The 16614-nt window shown below is 24.9% G+C and overlaps 1 protein-coding gene across 1 annotated transcript; it reads left to right on the top strand.

Annotated features, from left to right (window-relative positions):
• The first annotated feature begins 3029 nt into the window (after positions 1-3029).
• On the top strand, positions 3030-15828 carry LOC112602533 (cytochrome P450 4C1-like). Its single transcript, XM_025350650.1, has 8 exons — positions 3030-3112; positions 12603-12820; positions 13240-13434; positions 13603-13852; positions 13924-14212; positions 14644-14720; positions 14795-14984; positions 15059-15828. The coding sequence occupies exons 1-8, from the start codon at positions 3092-3094 to the stop codon at positions 15388-15390; spliced, it is 1572 nt and encodes a 523-aa protein (XP_025206435.1). The 5' UTR covers positions 3030-3091; the 3' UTR covers positions 15391-15828.
• Positions 15829-16614: the final 786 nt, after the last annotated feature.

The following is a 16614-nucleotide window of genomic DNA, read 5'->3' as shown; positions in this document are numbered from 1 at the left end:
TTTAATAATTTAGAATTTGATGTAAAAGTTCTAAGAAAATGTTTATGTTAAATTCATTCATCTATAATACTAATAGACAATAAACAATGTCCAATGATATAAATAAAATAACATGTAAGAAAAATCAATAATTATTAAAATAATTAATGACTTTGATCAAAAAGTGTGTATCGTTTAAATTATAAATTTCGATATGTGTAATTATAAGTATAAATATTTACACATATTTCCAATTTGATTATACGTAAAATATATGTTGATTTTAAATAATATTATATCATTTGTAGTTTAAATATGTCTGCCTCTATTTATAAATTATTTCATATAATTTCAATGGTATGGAAATTTAATTTTAAAACAAATTATACATACCTAGAAATTCTGTTTATAAGATACAAGCTATTAATTTTTTAATTTATGTATCAACTAAATAACTCTAATTTTCTTCACGTTAACATTTGTATCTATTAAATTATGCTGAAATAAAAATAACGATAATAATTACTAAAATGGTTTTAAAATAGTTCATTATTTAATATAAGTAGATATTTATCTATAGATTATTATTATAATTATTTTTTTTATTTCAATGGTCAAATTATTCAGATTTCAGTGAATTAAATATAACAAAACGAACGGGGATGTTATTATGATGTCAATGATTACATCATTGTTTAAAACGACGCTCCGTTTCGTGATTCCTGGTTAGGAACAATAAACATTTAATTATAATAATATTGTACGCATAAAATACACAATACATAATATATAAATCACTTAAGCGCACTATATGATGTTTACATACCCGACAAAATGGTTAACACTATAGAATACTCAAAATAGCACACACAATGACAATATTATAGATTGTAATAAATTAATTACGATGTAGGTATGATCAAAACGCTCACAATAGAGACAATAATTTACTGTCTTTATAAATACCTGTCATTTGCCAAGACACTGAGGATACTATGATATGTGACCGCGCGTATCACAGAGTCACAATTTTCCAGAGTTCTGTAATTTAAGTGATCGAAATTTTGATTCTCTTATTGTATAGTGTACACATATTTTAAGAAATAATCACTGAAATCATTATATTTTATTTAAGTTATCTTTAAGATCTCTGTGCACAATACCTACTCCTTGATGATAACGATTGTAAAACTTACTAAAATTGGCAATCTTTTTCTCCTGGTAGCTTATTAATTAACGTAAAACAGAGTAAAATTCGTAAATTACGTTTCACATGCTCAAAATGTTTATTTTAATGTATTATAATAATATGAAATTATTCATATCAGATTCAAAGTTGACAATGTTTACAAGCAAATTATGATAGAATATATTAATTGATGACAGTGATAAATTGATTCGGAAAAGTTCTTCTGTTATATTATTGTTAATCATGAAAAACCTTCTCAGAACTACATTGGTTAAATATATAAAATAAATAACCAAGTAAAATCCTAATATCTTAAATTTTCTTAAATTACATTAAAATACGTTTATCGTTTTATAATACCTTTCGCCGAACTCTTCTAAATTATTTAAGTACCGTTCGTCACTGCCACTTTATTATTAACTATATTTTATACTAACTATGCATAATATAATAAAGTACACAGGATTAATTTAATTAAAAATAAAACGATTAGTACTATAGAAATGAAAAGTGGAGGTAAGATATTACAACAAAACATGCTCAATTTTTTACCAAATCTATTTAAAAAAATTTAATTTAGCAAACATGTATACATATATATATATATATATGTAATAATGATTACATATTAATTACATGTAAGATCTAACTACAAAAGTAAAATATATTTACATGCTTTTACATTACTTTTATTAAAAGGTTAAATTAAAAGTTAGAACTCAATAATATTTTACTTAACTAGATAATTAAAATCTATATCCGTCAAAATATAATAAACTCAACTTCATTAACTAGCTAATTATAGTTATAAATATTTGTTAGAAATTAAGTTAAAATTAGTTTAAAAAAATAACAAACATATTTTATAAATACCTCATTAAAATTTGTAAAATGTATTGGTTTTAATTATTTTAAAGCACACAAAAACTAACCAATGATTAGAATCGGGCTATTACAATTATTGCTTATTGTGATCATTGAATACAGATACACAAAGAAAATAACTTTTAACTTAATACATTAAAATATTATTGGTAAATAATACTTAATTTTTAATATAGGTAAATACATTGAAAGTAGTTTTTACTCTTCTTAGTAACCAGCCAAGGGGTTTCGTGATGCTCAAATTTTCCTATATAATAGAAGTTGAAGTCTGTAGTAATGCGCCGCACCAAGTGCAAACAAAATAATAAAATTATTATTATAATTTATATCTTAGTGATAAAGTAATACCTATTGAAAAAAAAATAATAAAAATTAAGTATGGACAAATTTTATTCGAACACCTCATTATGGTGGTTGAAAATTATCGAACCAGTATTTCATTTTTAATTCGGTTAAGTACTGCACATTTATTAAATTTACATAGGTTTGTACTAATGAAACCATTAAATTGATATTTTTAATTTTGGATATTTGTAGTTATCAGTACTGGTTGCTGGTTAATGTTGAGTATTATTGCAGAGGAATCTATGTACAACTCAACATTTTAAGAAAATTAAATAAAAATATCTAATTAGGTCGTCAATAGAAATATACCCGTCTGCCGTGATATTTTTAACTCTTTCGATTCAAAACAGCTAAAGTGATTATAAAAAAATAAAATGAATGTATCTATATAGTGGAAAATAACTAAACAAAAGAAAAAAATATGAACCATATTAATTGTTTAAATAATTATGGATATGTATACTTATAAACATAATACAAGTAGAAATATAATATTTATGTGTGTGTGTGTGTGTGTGTGTGTGTTTATATATGTATACAATATATACTAAACAGACAAAATCAAACTGTCAAGGGAAGGGAAAATATAATATAAGTGAGCTATTATTGAGGTCCAATTACATTACTGTTCGTTCTTACGTAGTATATGCTACTTGTTATTCGGTCTTGTGTGAAGTGTAGTGAACTACGAAAATGTATACACGCATACTAAAGGTAAATCATAATTTATTAAATAAGTTAGTTTAAGTTACTTTAGAGTACATAATAATATATTCATAAATTAATATAAATTGACAAAAACACGTTAAAGAAAAAAAAACCAAACTTAAAATACTGTTAGCAAAATAGTATTCTCATAACATATTACATAGATTAGCTTTAAATTTTGAAAATTGTAATACGAAATTTATAGAACCTAATCTCTTTTCATTGCACATATATATTTTGACATATCATAAGCGTGAATAAAATTGTTCATTACTCTACAACAAACAACTAGTTAGACCTAAAATACATTATAAGTTTTCAGGTTTTATAGTTTATCTTTAAAAGTAATTTTTTATTAAATATTGATAAAGTAAATGAGTACTTATATCTAATTGACTGGAATTAAAATTAGCATTAAGAATTTTATTAGGTTTAACAACTAATACACATTTTTCAAAACAATAAAACCTTCGTTTTCATACATTTTTATAAACTAAGAAGCATAACTTCTAATCAATATATTATTTTTTTTTCAAATTGTGTTTCTACAAATACTACTTAAATTGTAAATTTGACTTGGTTAAAAACTATTACTTAATAATTATATACATATGTACATCGAGTCAAGGCCACCCGCAGAAATTTTTCTTAGGGGGGCCAGCGAAAAATAATACACTTACCATAAATTCTGTTTTTTATATCACATCGTAAAAAAAATTATTTATTTATTTTAATATTGCAAGTGTCACCTTATCAGTTATTAGTCCTCCTTATCGCCCTCCAAGACGCTATATAAAATGCAAATAAATGCAATAAAAATTAGGTAATATCTTAATTAGCAGGGGGCCATGGCCCTCCCCGCCCCCCCCTCTGCGGGCGGGCTTACATCGAGTACATACGTTAACTCAATTTATCGTGACTGACACGATCGAAAAATACTATTCACTATATAATAAATTGTTTCTCCACTCGCTAAGTAAATAATATGAAAAATGTAATTTTTTATTATATTATATTTTAAGCTATATGAATTTTATAAAAATGTATTTGATTATTTAACTTTAAGAAGTTGTATGTAAAAAAAATTGTGATACCTATATAAATAGAAAAAAATTATTTTGTAGAAAAATAGAACTATTATTTTAATTAAAAATCAAATTCAATTTCAGGTATTTCAAGTATTTCAGATAATTATGCCACTTAATATTTAAAATTATATCTAACAAATTAGATGTCATTAAGTCATTATTTTTTTCGTATAAATGAATAGAAAATTTATAGGTTTTAACCTTTATTTTTTCAAATAATAAACCTGAATATTTTATACAATATTCAAAAGTCTTTAATACAAATTATCAAAATCTTATTTGAAAAATTCCACTTTAAATATCTAATTGTATTTTAACAATAACTAAATTCCATTAGATGGTAAAACAGTATTAATAATAGTTACTAATAAATTATTTTTTATATTAATAACAGCAAGATAATAATTTATTTTATAACTTTAAATTTGATTTAGACTATAAAATATATGTAGTGTCTATAACAATTAAAATTATATACAATTATAAGGTCACAAAAAAAATTTCTTCTTTTTCTTCTTCGAATTCAAAATGAAATATTTTTTTTTAGTTGAATAAAATAATGCTTAAGATTTTTAAAACTGAAGTTGGGAGTAAAATAATTTATATTTACTATACACCCATTTCCTTTTATACATCGACATTCGATAACCTGTCGACGTTTTGTATGCTGAACTAACTATATGGCACATGAGAGGAAAAACGAAATTAGGTAATGTCATATTATGCTGTGTTTTCAGAGTAGCTATTTTTTTAGCGTCACACGAAGATTTGACCAAATATAATACACAAAGAAAATAGGAGAGTTTCGGTAATATACAGTAAAACACTGTCTAATACCTATGTAGAAATAAAATCTGCGTGCTTAGTTCCCGTGTCCAAGTTAGTAATACACACACGTAATAATTAATTTTTTCCGGGTTTGAATTCCATTTCGTTATTGTGTATGAAATAGATTTAATATTAAATAATAAGATACGTGACGAACTAAGGAAAAGGGGGTGGGGAAAATGGATGAAACAAAAAAAAAACTCACATTAAACGTTTTCAAAATCTAATATATATTAAAAAATAAATAAATATTATACGTTGGTATGGATCACATATCACATCATCATATTTATCCTCGTTTATGAAATAATCGCTTACTAAATATAAACCCAACACATATGCCCAAAACCTGCTTAAATTTTAAAACTTACTTTTTTAATAATTTAAAAACAAATATAGATATTTAAGTGGATACTTCAATTTTTTAAATATTTATACAAAACTAAATCAATTTATTGCTCGCTCTTCGGAACTTAAAGAGACATGAAAACATACAATTGATTTCGATAATTTTAACTGTTAAATATTATGTCTTGAATATAATATTAATCATTAGAAGTAGTGAAACGCCCTTTATATTATACAGTTAAAATTCTCCGTTAAAAATTGAATTATATCAATATGCATATTATAACTATTCACTGCAGTGTGCAAAAGCTTAAACCTAAACTATTGGTAGTAGCACCTACCTACCACTAACAATATAATACTTAGATACGCGCAATGCAAGTATAGGCAGTTGGCTTAAACTGAACCGCTGCTTTAAATCGCGATGATAATATGCTAAGAAACGGTATAAGATCTTAATTATTACCATACCTACTGTGAATAATACTCGGTCTACAACGTTTCACATCGAATGCAATATTTTTTATATTTTACAATAAATGGTTTCGGAGAAGTCGGAAATCCGCAATTCACCTGCACTCTGCAACGTACAATTTTTGCAACCCCAGCTAGTATATAACATATTGTATAACAACAAAATAAACGTACAAAATGTGTGTACAAACATTCTTGCGGCTCCTGTGACAAAAATGTTGAAACACTGTGATAGTAACATATTATAAGAACATAACATATAGACACCGCGACTACTAAGGATTATTAAAAGAGTATAGAATAGATAAAAAGCAAAGTGCGCGATTTTATTATTTGACTGGAAATTTCGTTTTGCAATTATGATAATAAATCGATGTAATACGCCACATAATCGTAGCGTTGTTAAAAAATGTTATATTATTTTCACCATCGTGAACGTATATGTGTAATAAATATCGTTGCGGAATTACAGTAAGAGCGGATACTATACTGATCAAATTATAGCAACACTAGTATAAATAACCCACTATAGGCTCAGCGGCACGTTCTAACGAATTTTCACAATAATAAATAATATTATGTCCACACACAAGCGCACAACCGAACGTTGGTACAATAACATATACGATAAGAAATTCGTACCATGACGAAATGGCTCTTTCGTGTAAAAGAGAAGAGTTTTCTTTTACGATGCTTAACACAATATTTTGATCGAGGAAACGTTCAATTAAAATTTAAGAAACCAAATATAATTTAATACGAAATTACTGGTGGGCGTATGCGTCACCATCATAAACCTCGGTATATTATGGTATATTATATATTATCTTTAAAATTAAAATTATAATTCGACCGTTACCTATATATTTGAATATTATTGACATTCCTAAAAAGTAAAACTAAAATGATTAAATGTTGAAATTAAATTATTGAATCTTCTCTTGGTAATTTAATTTATTACAATTTTACAATAATCATAATTAATTAATTAATTAGTTAATAGCAAATTTAAAAACACGAAATTAAGTACCTAACGGTTTTTTTTTTTTCAAATAATTTGATTTAAATGATTGACTCGTTTTAAATCAAATTAAACTTTCAAAATAATAAAAAATTAAGAACAAAGTAGATTTATTTGTCGTCTATAACGCCTTATTTAACTAATCAGATACGTGTATTAAATATAAATCGACTTAATTGACCAAGTTTCATTGTTGTAGATATCGTATTCCAATAATATTAAAAATAATTAATAATTTCAAATAAATCATTCAAAAGTGTAAGTTTAACATTTGGAAAAATGTGTTGTGGAGTTGAAGTTATAGACTTAATATTTTATTAATGATTATTAATATTTCACATTTTTAATGGCTAAATAATAATAAAGTATTTATTTAATTAAAATGTAAAAATCAATTGTTTATAGTTTAAAATATAAGAATATTTATTAGCAGTAAGTTAATTAATGACCTTTGTAGGTAGGTTATTAATTATTGTTTCAAAACCATAAGTTAGGTGTCATTTATGTTACTATTTATTATTATTAGGGTTGGATTGTTTATGATTTTGCATATTTTTTATGTTGTCCGATAGCTTCTATTCTTATATAGAAATGTTTTTCATGGTATCAAAATATCAAAATTATATTATGCATATTATTGCATACCTATTTTACCATTTTTTATTAATAAATGTATAATTTGTGTTTTTCTGTTTTTAAGCACATAATTGACGGTTTTCAATACAAAATGCTGAAAAATACCGTAATTTTATGTTTTATAAACTAAACCTAATATAAGTTTAATTATCTGTATTTTTCAAAGTATTTTACAAACTCTAATAGATTCAAAAACATATTAACACCAAATAGACGAAGTTTTACAACAAAATATTCAAAATAAACCACAATATAATTATTCAATACAACTCTTTTTTAAATGTATTTTTTTTTTTATATATTTTAATTAATTTTATATACTTAATGAGAAAATTCAAAAACTTAGTAAACAATAACGATAGCGCATACAATACGATAGTACCGACCATTTGTTTTTATTCTATTAATAATTAAATTTATCTCTATATATTTATTGTATTTTTTTGTCCACAATTCTTTAATTTTGAATGCATATTTTTCAAATTTTTCATGCATATTTAACTATTTTTTAATGCATAAACATCCTAACCCTAATTATTATACTAAATTAATATATATTATTGTATATTTTAAAAATTTATAAAAAAGAATAATAATAGATACAATTTTCAAGAATATTATAAAAAAAAAGTTATTTCTTAAATAATTATAAGTTATAACATAAAAATAAGTACTTTTCTAAACTTACAACATTTGATATTGTTGTTTTCATTTTACATCCAATATATAAATTATATGATTTATTTTGAATTTGATTAATTTTAAACATACAATAAGTCCTCGTTTAACGACACCTCATTTAGCGTTGTTTCATCATTGAGTCATAGAAGTATAAATACTTGTGTTTCGTTTAACACTGCAACAGTTTCAGTAAAACTTCGTTTGTAATAGAGTTTAGATATTGTATCCGGCACAATAATCAGGTAAAAAAAATTAAAATTGGACATAACTTATTATTGCAATCATTGAAAATATACCTATTTATCAAAATGTTTTAGTTTTTATTAATTATTTATCTGAATAAAGTATGATCATTGAATGAAATTATTTTATTTGGTTATTTTTACACATATAATGACAACATTTTTAATATTTGGTTCATTTACAAATTTGTAGGAAGTTTTTTTCGTTTCCTATAAAATTTAATAAAATGGACTTATCTTAACATTTTTCGGTTAACGTCGTGTTTGCTAGGAACCTAACCTCGACGTTAAACGAGGACTTACTGTATTATTTTATCAATATATTTATTTTTACAATCTATATTCAATATTGTAAAATACAAATAGTTATTTATTTATTATTTTTTTTTTTAACCATTACAGGCTATTTAAGTCCTTTTCTGTCAATACTAAATTCTTCCATTTCTCTTTATTGTACACACAGTTCACGTTTTCGTTCCAATCTGGTCTCAGCTCGTTAATATCTCTTATGACTGTATCCAACCACAGCCGTACATCATTTGCGCATCAATGCTAATAATTATCGTTTGCGCATCATCCGTTTTACTTGCACTAAGTTATCACGCATCAATTGCGCATTAACATGCTGAACAATATAATGGTATAAAAAATAATTTTTGATTGAAAATTTAATGATTTTCATAAATCATATGTTATAACTAGATACAAATAATTAAAAATAAATTAAATTGTAGTAATAATCATATAAATAATACACATATTGAAATGAACACTTTTGTTAGCACATTACAGTCATAGTTAAAATACAAAATATACATTAGTTCGAGTAAAAGTGAATTGAAAATAATAACATTTCGAACACATAAATACGATCTCACATGTATTTAGAATTGTTCTTTCTGTATAAAAATACTTTTGGAGAATTATTCCATCTTTTCCACAATTTGAATTTTCAATTTTTTAACTCATTCTTACATTTATTCAAAAGTTAAAATTACAATATAATAATATTATAATGTTCACATCTCGTTTGTCTCGTAAAGCCGTAGATACGTTTTGACAGTATCTCTACGTTTTACTATCCAGTATTTTATTATCTCGTTTCATATACTTTTGCGATAAAAATCGATTAGTCAATCGCACATCTTAGTTGCGTTATTGCAAATTACGTATATAATATTATCACAATATTATGCATCATAATATTACCTATTATAATATATTTAAAACAAAAATATCTATACAATATTTGAAAATTGGGTGTTACAAGAGTAAATTTGGAGATGTACAATTTTTAAAATCAAAGTTAAAAATAACTAGCGCTTTTGGACATACACTTTTGTTTTAGTTCTATTGTTAAATAATATTGATGCGCAAATGATGTAAGATCTTTTAAACGGCTGATACGTAAATAATGTATAACCGAAAAATCAAACAATTCTTAACTGTTTTACAAAAAAGGTCAAAATTAATAATAGTAATGCGCAAACGACAATCGCCGCCAACCACTGTTTCAATCTACCACTTGGTCTTTTGGTCTTTTTCTGTTTAATTTGTTTCAAGTACCAACCGTCTTGACAATACTGTTGTCAACTCTCCAGACGTGACCTTTCTACTCCAAATAGTTCTTAAACAAATAATATTAAACTCTCAATAATCAAAAATCGAAAAATGAAAATAATGTATGTATTTGAATTACCTAGTAAATTTCTAATAAATTAATTAAGACCAATATAGTTTTAAGCATTAATAATTCATATAAATTATATAATCTACTAAAACTAATATTATGATTTTATTATAAATTAATAAAAATATTTATCACTACAAAATCAGTCTACAATATTATATTGTAATGTTATTATTAGTAATTTTCATAACCTTATTCAGGGACGATCTAAGAAAAATCATAGGGGGTGTAATCTTCAAAATTGCCGACTAAAACTTGAATTACCAAATTTTTGTTAGCTACTAAATCAGAGGTTCTCAAACTTTTTATGGCACTACCTATTTTGGAAATTATTTAAATTTTGGCACAATAACATGATGGATGTATCTAGTTTTTTAATTTGATGACCATTTTTTTTATGCTTTGCTTTTCCGATTTAAATGTTTGGGAACTTTATACTAAATTACTTTTCATTTCATTCTGCCAACTAAAAATCAAACATTGCTAAGTAGAGGGTGTAACCCCTCCCTCATGACATCCTTGAACTTAATGTATAATTTATGGAAATTTTCAATTAATCGTCAAACTTTTAACCAAATTTAAGTATTGAATATTGCAGAAAAATGTTTGTTAAATTAATAATTTATTTGCTTTGATCAAAAATTTAAAATAATTATACATCTTATAGATATTTATTAAAATTGAAGTATTCTTTAAAATTATTTATAAATCAAATAATAATATTTACAATGGTTTAAATTTCTGACAAAATAGTATTATTTTTTATTACACACTCATCAACATCCATAAATTCTACGAATTATGCACCATTTATATTATATTATATAAATAAAGTCTACTAGTAACTAAACAAAACGGTTGAAATTCAATATTGTAAATTTATAAGACCATTGTTATTTATTTACATTATGAATCTTCTACTACATTTACAAACAAAGAAAATGTAACTGGTTAAATATATATGGCGTATAGCTAAACAATATAAGAAATAGATGTATACTGTATAATATAGTATAATTTTTAATATAATATTAAATAAAAATTTAAATTCATACACGTGTTCCAACCTTACTAAACAAACCTTACACAAAAAAATCAACTGTTCATATTCACAGCTAATGAACTTAGTTATTGGATTTAGAAAAAAAAATTAAAATCTTATAGTAATAATAGTAATATATGATTTAGAAATTAATATATAGATAAATCGATAAATTAATTTTAAAAAAAATAATTATTTACAAATTTAACAATGTAAATAAATTTTTTCAAATTATTTATTTATTCAAAATATAATTTATACTGAATATTTGATTTAATTATACACTTAATAAATATTTTTGATAATGCATTTTATTAAACTACTGCATGTATTTATTAGGTGCTATTTTATTTGTTTAATAATCCATAGCAATAACCTTATATTTCTGCCAACGATACATATATAAGTAGATGACACACATTTTACATAGGTAATTATGTTAATATGTATTTGATATTTAGCAAAATATCCATACTAGCAATGGTAACAATAATTAAGTGAATTTTTCAATAACATTTATAGTATATATATATATAATATACAGTATCAGTAGGATTGTCTATAATTTATTGAGATGCTACATAATATATATTAAAATGAATTGCCTTCTACACGTATATTTCTACTAAGGATTTTCAAATATTCGTTTATTAGAAGGAAAACTCCTTTTTTAAATAATATTATACAATGAAACCTCTGAATAGCGGACACTCTTGGTCACTGAAATTTTTTCCGTTTCAGAATGGATACATTTTTGAAATTCATAAAGCGTAAAATAAAATTAAATAATGTACATACCTACTATGTATGTATGTATATGTTGTATAATATTATTATTTATTGCAAATTATTATTAATTAAATATTATTATTTAATTATATTTTTACAGTCAATAATTACATATATATTTTTTAATTAAGTACAAGTATTTTTTAAATTATTTTTGTGAGAAATAATCGGTGAGCTTTATCTGTTTATAATTACATCGTCTCTGTGCAATCTTAATAGAAATATAATTCGCTTAAGTTACAACAGAAGTAAAAATAGTACTGCTTTTTACCTATATTAATGAAATAACTTACATTCTTTACAGTAGACAAAACGCCTTGTAAACTTTTTATTTGATAGAGAACCATCACCATGAGTGTTTCACTGATAACCGAATTCGTCGTTATTTTATCGTCCCATAACGAGTTAATTGTCGTAATTACATTATTATGAGATTACATATGAATGTGAATACGTATTGTTTTTAAATAAAATTAAAAATAATGTCCGTATTCGGAGAGTCCGCTATTAGGAGGTGTCTGTCATAGTAAAGGTTTCACTGTATATTGTATTAAAGTATATATCTATATTAGGTATATAATAATAAATAGAATGTATTTTCTTAACTACTGCAGAGTGCAGAGTAATTATACCTATTAAATTAAAATATTTTTTTAGGTAATAGATTTAAACGCATCAAAAATGTGGTACTTTACTGTTATTTCACTGATAATTATATTAGTAGTAGTCATGATACTACGATTAGAAGGTAGAAGAAAAAGAATATTGGCAAACAAAATACCAGGTCCCGATGGTTCGATTTTTATTGGCATGCTACCATTATTTCTACAAGGACCAGAAAAAATTATCACAAATGGATTAAAAGTATACCAAAAGTAAGTCTTTATAACACCCTTTATAACCTTAGTACACCATATTATATAACATTAAATTTGTATATGTAAATTGAAATTTCATAAGTTCATAACTAAGTCATATTATTATATAATTGTATTTATTTTTTAGTGACAATGCAATAAAAATATCTAATTCTTTTAAAATAAAAATCTAAGTAAACCCTATAATTCTACAAATACTTTTCTTTTTTTTTCTTTGGGGACCATTGAGGTATTTTACAGCTTCTAACTTCTACCAAGTTCCTCCGCCTATTACGATCAGTAGCAGTCTCAAAGCTTGCTGCTCCGTCTACCACTCTTAAATCTGCATTGACTTTATCCCACCATCGTTCCACACATACTTAACCAATATTAATGCATAAATTAATTTAATAACGAAACTTTTGAACATTTTCTAGATTTGAAAAGTCTTTATTTAAAGTATGGATCTTAAACAACCTATATATTGTACTTACACGACCTGAAGATATAGAATTTGTCCTTACAAATCCAAAATTGCAAAAGAAATCTAAAGAATACTTGGTTTTACAAGAATCCATTATGGGCCAGGGAATATTTTCAATCGATGACATAAAAAAATGGAAAAGTAATAGGTAAACTTTAATTTATTTTAAGCATAGAATACAGTACATAATGGTAAAATTATAAACACAAACGTATGATATATTTCATATTAAGTAAAATACGATTAATTATTATAGACTATAATGACTTTACATAAAACTAAAAAATAAATTGTAATTTTTTATATTTTATTTTAGGAAAATGGTATCCGGAGGCTTTAATTTTAAAATTATAAAATCATTTATACCTATATTTTACGAAGAATCTAATGTCCTCAATGACATACTGAAACAAAAATATGATTTTAAATCAAATGAATGTGATATAAGTGTTCCTATTAGTATGGCTACAATGGAAATGATCGGTAAAACTGCACTAGGAGTAAAATTTAATGCTCAAAATGGTGGTCGTCATCGATTTGTGGAAAATTTACAAACAGCCATGATTGTAAGAAAATGTTGTTATGGTTGTATTATTATTTATTTATTTTAAATATCATTCACAAGCTATTATTTTAGGCATGGGAATATAGAATTTCACATCCGTGGTATTTGAGCAAAACATTATTCCGACTTTCATCAGTTAATCAAAAACACAATCAAAGTCAAAAAATCATAAACGATTTTACAGATGAAATAATTAATAAAAAACTCAATGAATTGAACCAAAATGCGAATAATAAAAAAACAGAATTTGATGATGAAGATATTTGTCGAAAAACCAAAACGGTTATAGAAATTTTATTAGGAAACTATCATGAAATGTCACATGAACAAATACGAGATGAACTTGTAACCATCATGATTGGTGAATACAAAAAAATAAATTAATAAACATATTTAGTACTTGTTTGTTGTATAATAGCTTGCACAAACGTTCAAAACACCAAATTAATTTTTTCAACTATTGATGAAAATTTTTAGTAGAATCAACTTCTAAACAGTATAATTATAAATTATTATAGTATTATCTAATATAAATTTCATAATGATTCTTTAAAAAACTTTAAATCGATAATTATTAACTTTATAATATTTTATCTTATTAGTTTTCATGTGTTAAAAATATATTTATTATTTATATGCCACGACCGCCTATCTAATTTAATCATGAAAATTTTCTCAACTTAATGAATTAAATGAGATGATTTTTCTTATAACAGAATATTCTCAAGTATAAATAAAAAATGTTTATATTTATTTGCATTCAAGTTAAATTACAGTTAATATTCATTTTAGGAGGACAAGAAACTACTGCTATGGCCAATGCATGTGCAATTTTTATGTTAGCTCATCATCCAGATGTACAGAACAAGGCAAATATATTAAGCCAATTATTTATGTCCACAACTTTGTTTACTTAAATCATAGTTATTTCTTTAAGTTATAGGTGTTTGAGGAACTGCAATCGATATTTTTGATTGGCGATCAGAATAGATCACCAACATATGAAGATTTACAACAAATGGAATATCTAGAACGAGTGATCAAAGAGACACTACGAATTTTCCCTTCTTTACCTGTGTTCGGTAGAAGTTTAGATGAGGAGATGAAAATCGGAGAATATTTATGTCCAGCCGGTAATTTAGTACTTAACTACTAAATTTAATATTTTAAGATAACTTATATCAAAAATTAAATTCAAATTATTAAGGTTCAACGATAATGATCAGTCCACTATTTTTACAATCGAGTACGCAGTACTACACTGATCCAGAACAGTTTAATCCAGACAACTTCTTACCAGACACGTGTCGCAGCCGACATCCATATACATTTATACCATTTAGTGCGGGATACAGGAACTGTATCGGAATCAAATATGGCATGCTCCAAATGAAAACCGTTTTATCGACACTTGTGCGAAAAAATATATTTTCTCCTTCGGACAGATGCCCCACACCAAAACACCTAAGAGTAATGTTTTTAACGACACTTAAATTTGTCGACGGTTGTTACGTCAAAATAGTACCAAGAAATTCGTAAAATGAATAATACAATAAAATAATGCACATTTTGTTCATTAATTTAATGAAAATATGTAATAGAATTTTTGATACTTGAGAAATTGAAATAACTCGATTTTCATACAGTATTAATTAGTTATATCTTATATATATTATAAAATACATAAACATTAGCAAAACTATGGGTCAGATCACTCACACCATGACCTGACAAAATTCCGTTATGTTATTGTTTTTAGAAATGATACAGATAAGAAACATAATAATGTACCTATTTTTTTTATTTTTTTTTTATTGATCTTATTTTAAGCCCGACAACTAAGGCCATTAGCTGTGGATAGGAACAGTAGGTTTTTTTTTGTGTAAGGTTTATTTGGAAAGTTTGGTTAGTACGTTTGGAATACGTATGTGTTACCTATTATTTATAAAAAAAAAATGTATTTAAAAATAACTAAAATATCGTTTTGTAATTATTTTCACGAAAATGATAAATATTTATTTTTATTGCTGTTTACCATAATAATATATAATATAGCATGTATAATATTAACTTTTTCTACCTGATAGATGTAATTATTTATAAAATGTAAAAAATAAAAATAAAGTTTTAAAATATTTTATTGAAATCAATGTTATGATATGCTCACACATAATAATTTATTGTATATTTTATAATTTCATTAAATAAATAACGGTAAAGTTATAACACGCAAATAGCCCTCAATAAAAATAGATAATCCCTATTGATCATTGAAAAGAGAAACGATTTACATTATTTGGTCACGTAGGAACTCACACGTTATTGCGACAATATGGCGCAAAGCGTGTGATCTATTTTCGTGTGGCGCCAGAGACAAGGGATGGTCCAATGAAGCTCTCCGTCGTCGAGGAGAAAGCCGATTTCTCTAAGGACGTGAAGACCTTTGTTGGAGCTTCCTGCGGCTCTGGCTGTTTTGACCACGTCGTCTTCTCTCACCAGTGTAGGCGCACCAGACAAGCGAGCAGGAGCTCTACTCAAAAACCACCACACACCTTACCTACAAGATTCTGTGAACGATAGCTGAACTTCTTTTTTTATAAGTTAAATCAGAGTTGTTTTTCTTATTTAAACTTAAGTTTTTTTTAAGTCGTATCGTAATTTGTGTCTTCTTGCATCTTTCTCCGAGGAACGTACTTATAGTATTCATTGCGACGAATCAGGTAAGATGCATATTGTCTAAAATACTTATTGTTAGTACAGATT

This window comes from Melanaphis sacchari, unplaced genomic scaffold, assembly GCF_002803265.2.
Source record: "Melanaphis sacchari strain LSU unplaced genomic scaffold, SCAv2.0 Contig8_pilon_pilon, whole genome shotgun sequence".
NCBI classification, from domain to species: Eukaryota; Metazoa; Arthropoda; class Insecta; order Hemiptera; family Aphididae; genus Melanaphis; species Melanaphis sacchari.
The sequence above is the reverse complement of the archived record's forward strand: the minus strand, read 5'-3'. Positions and strand labels throughout refer to the sequence as shown.

What these genes read in the sequence shown, in the direction of transcription:
- LOC112602533 (XM_025350650.1), top strand. Translation starts at nt 3,092, where the DNA reads ATGTATACACGCATACTAAAG. An exon ending in GGATTAAAAGTATACCAAAA is followed by an intron (nt 12,821 to 13,239) that starts GTAAGTCTTTAT and finishes AACATTTTCTAG; the next exon opens with ATTTGAAAAGTCTTTATTTA. An exon ending in ATCCAGATGTACAGAACAAG is followed by an intron (nt 14,721 to 14,794) that starts GCAAATATATTA and finishes TTTAAGTTATAG; the next exon opens with GTGTTTGAGGAACTGCAATC.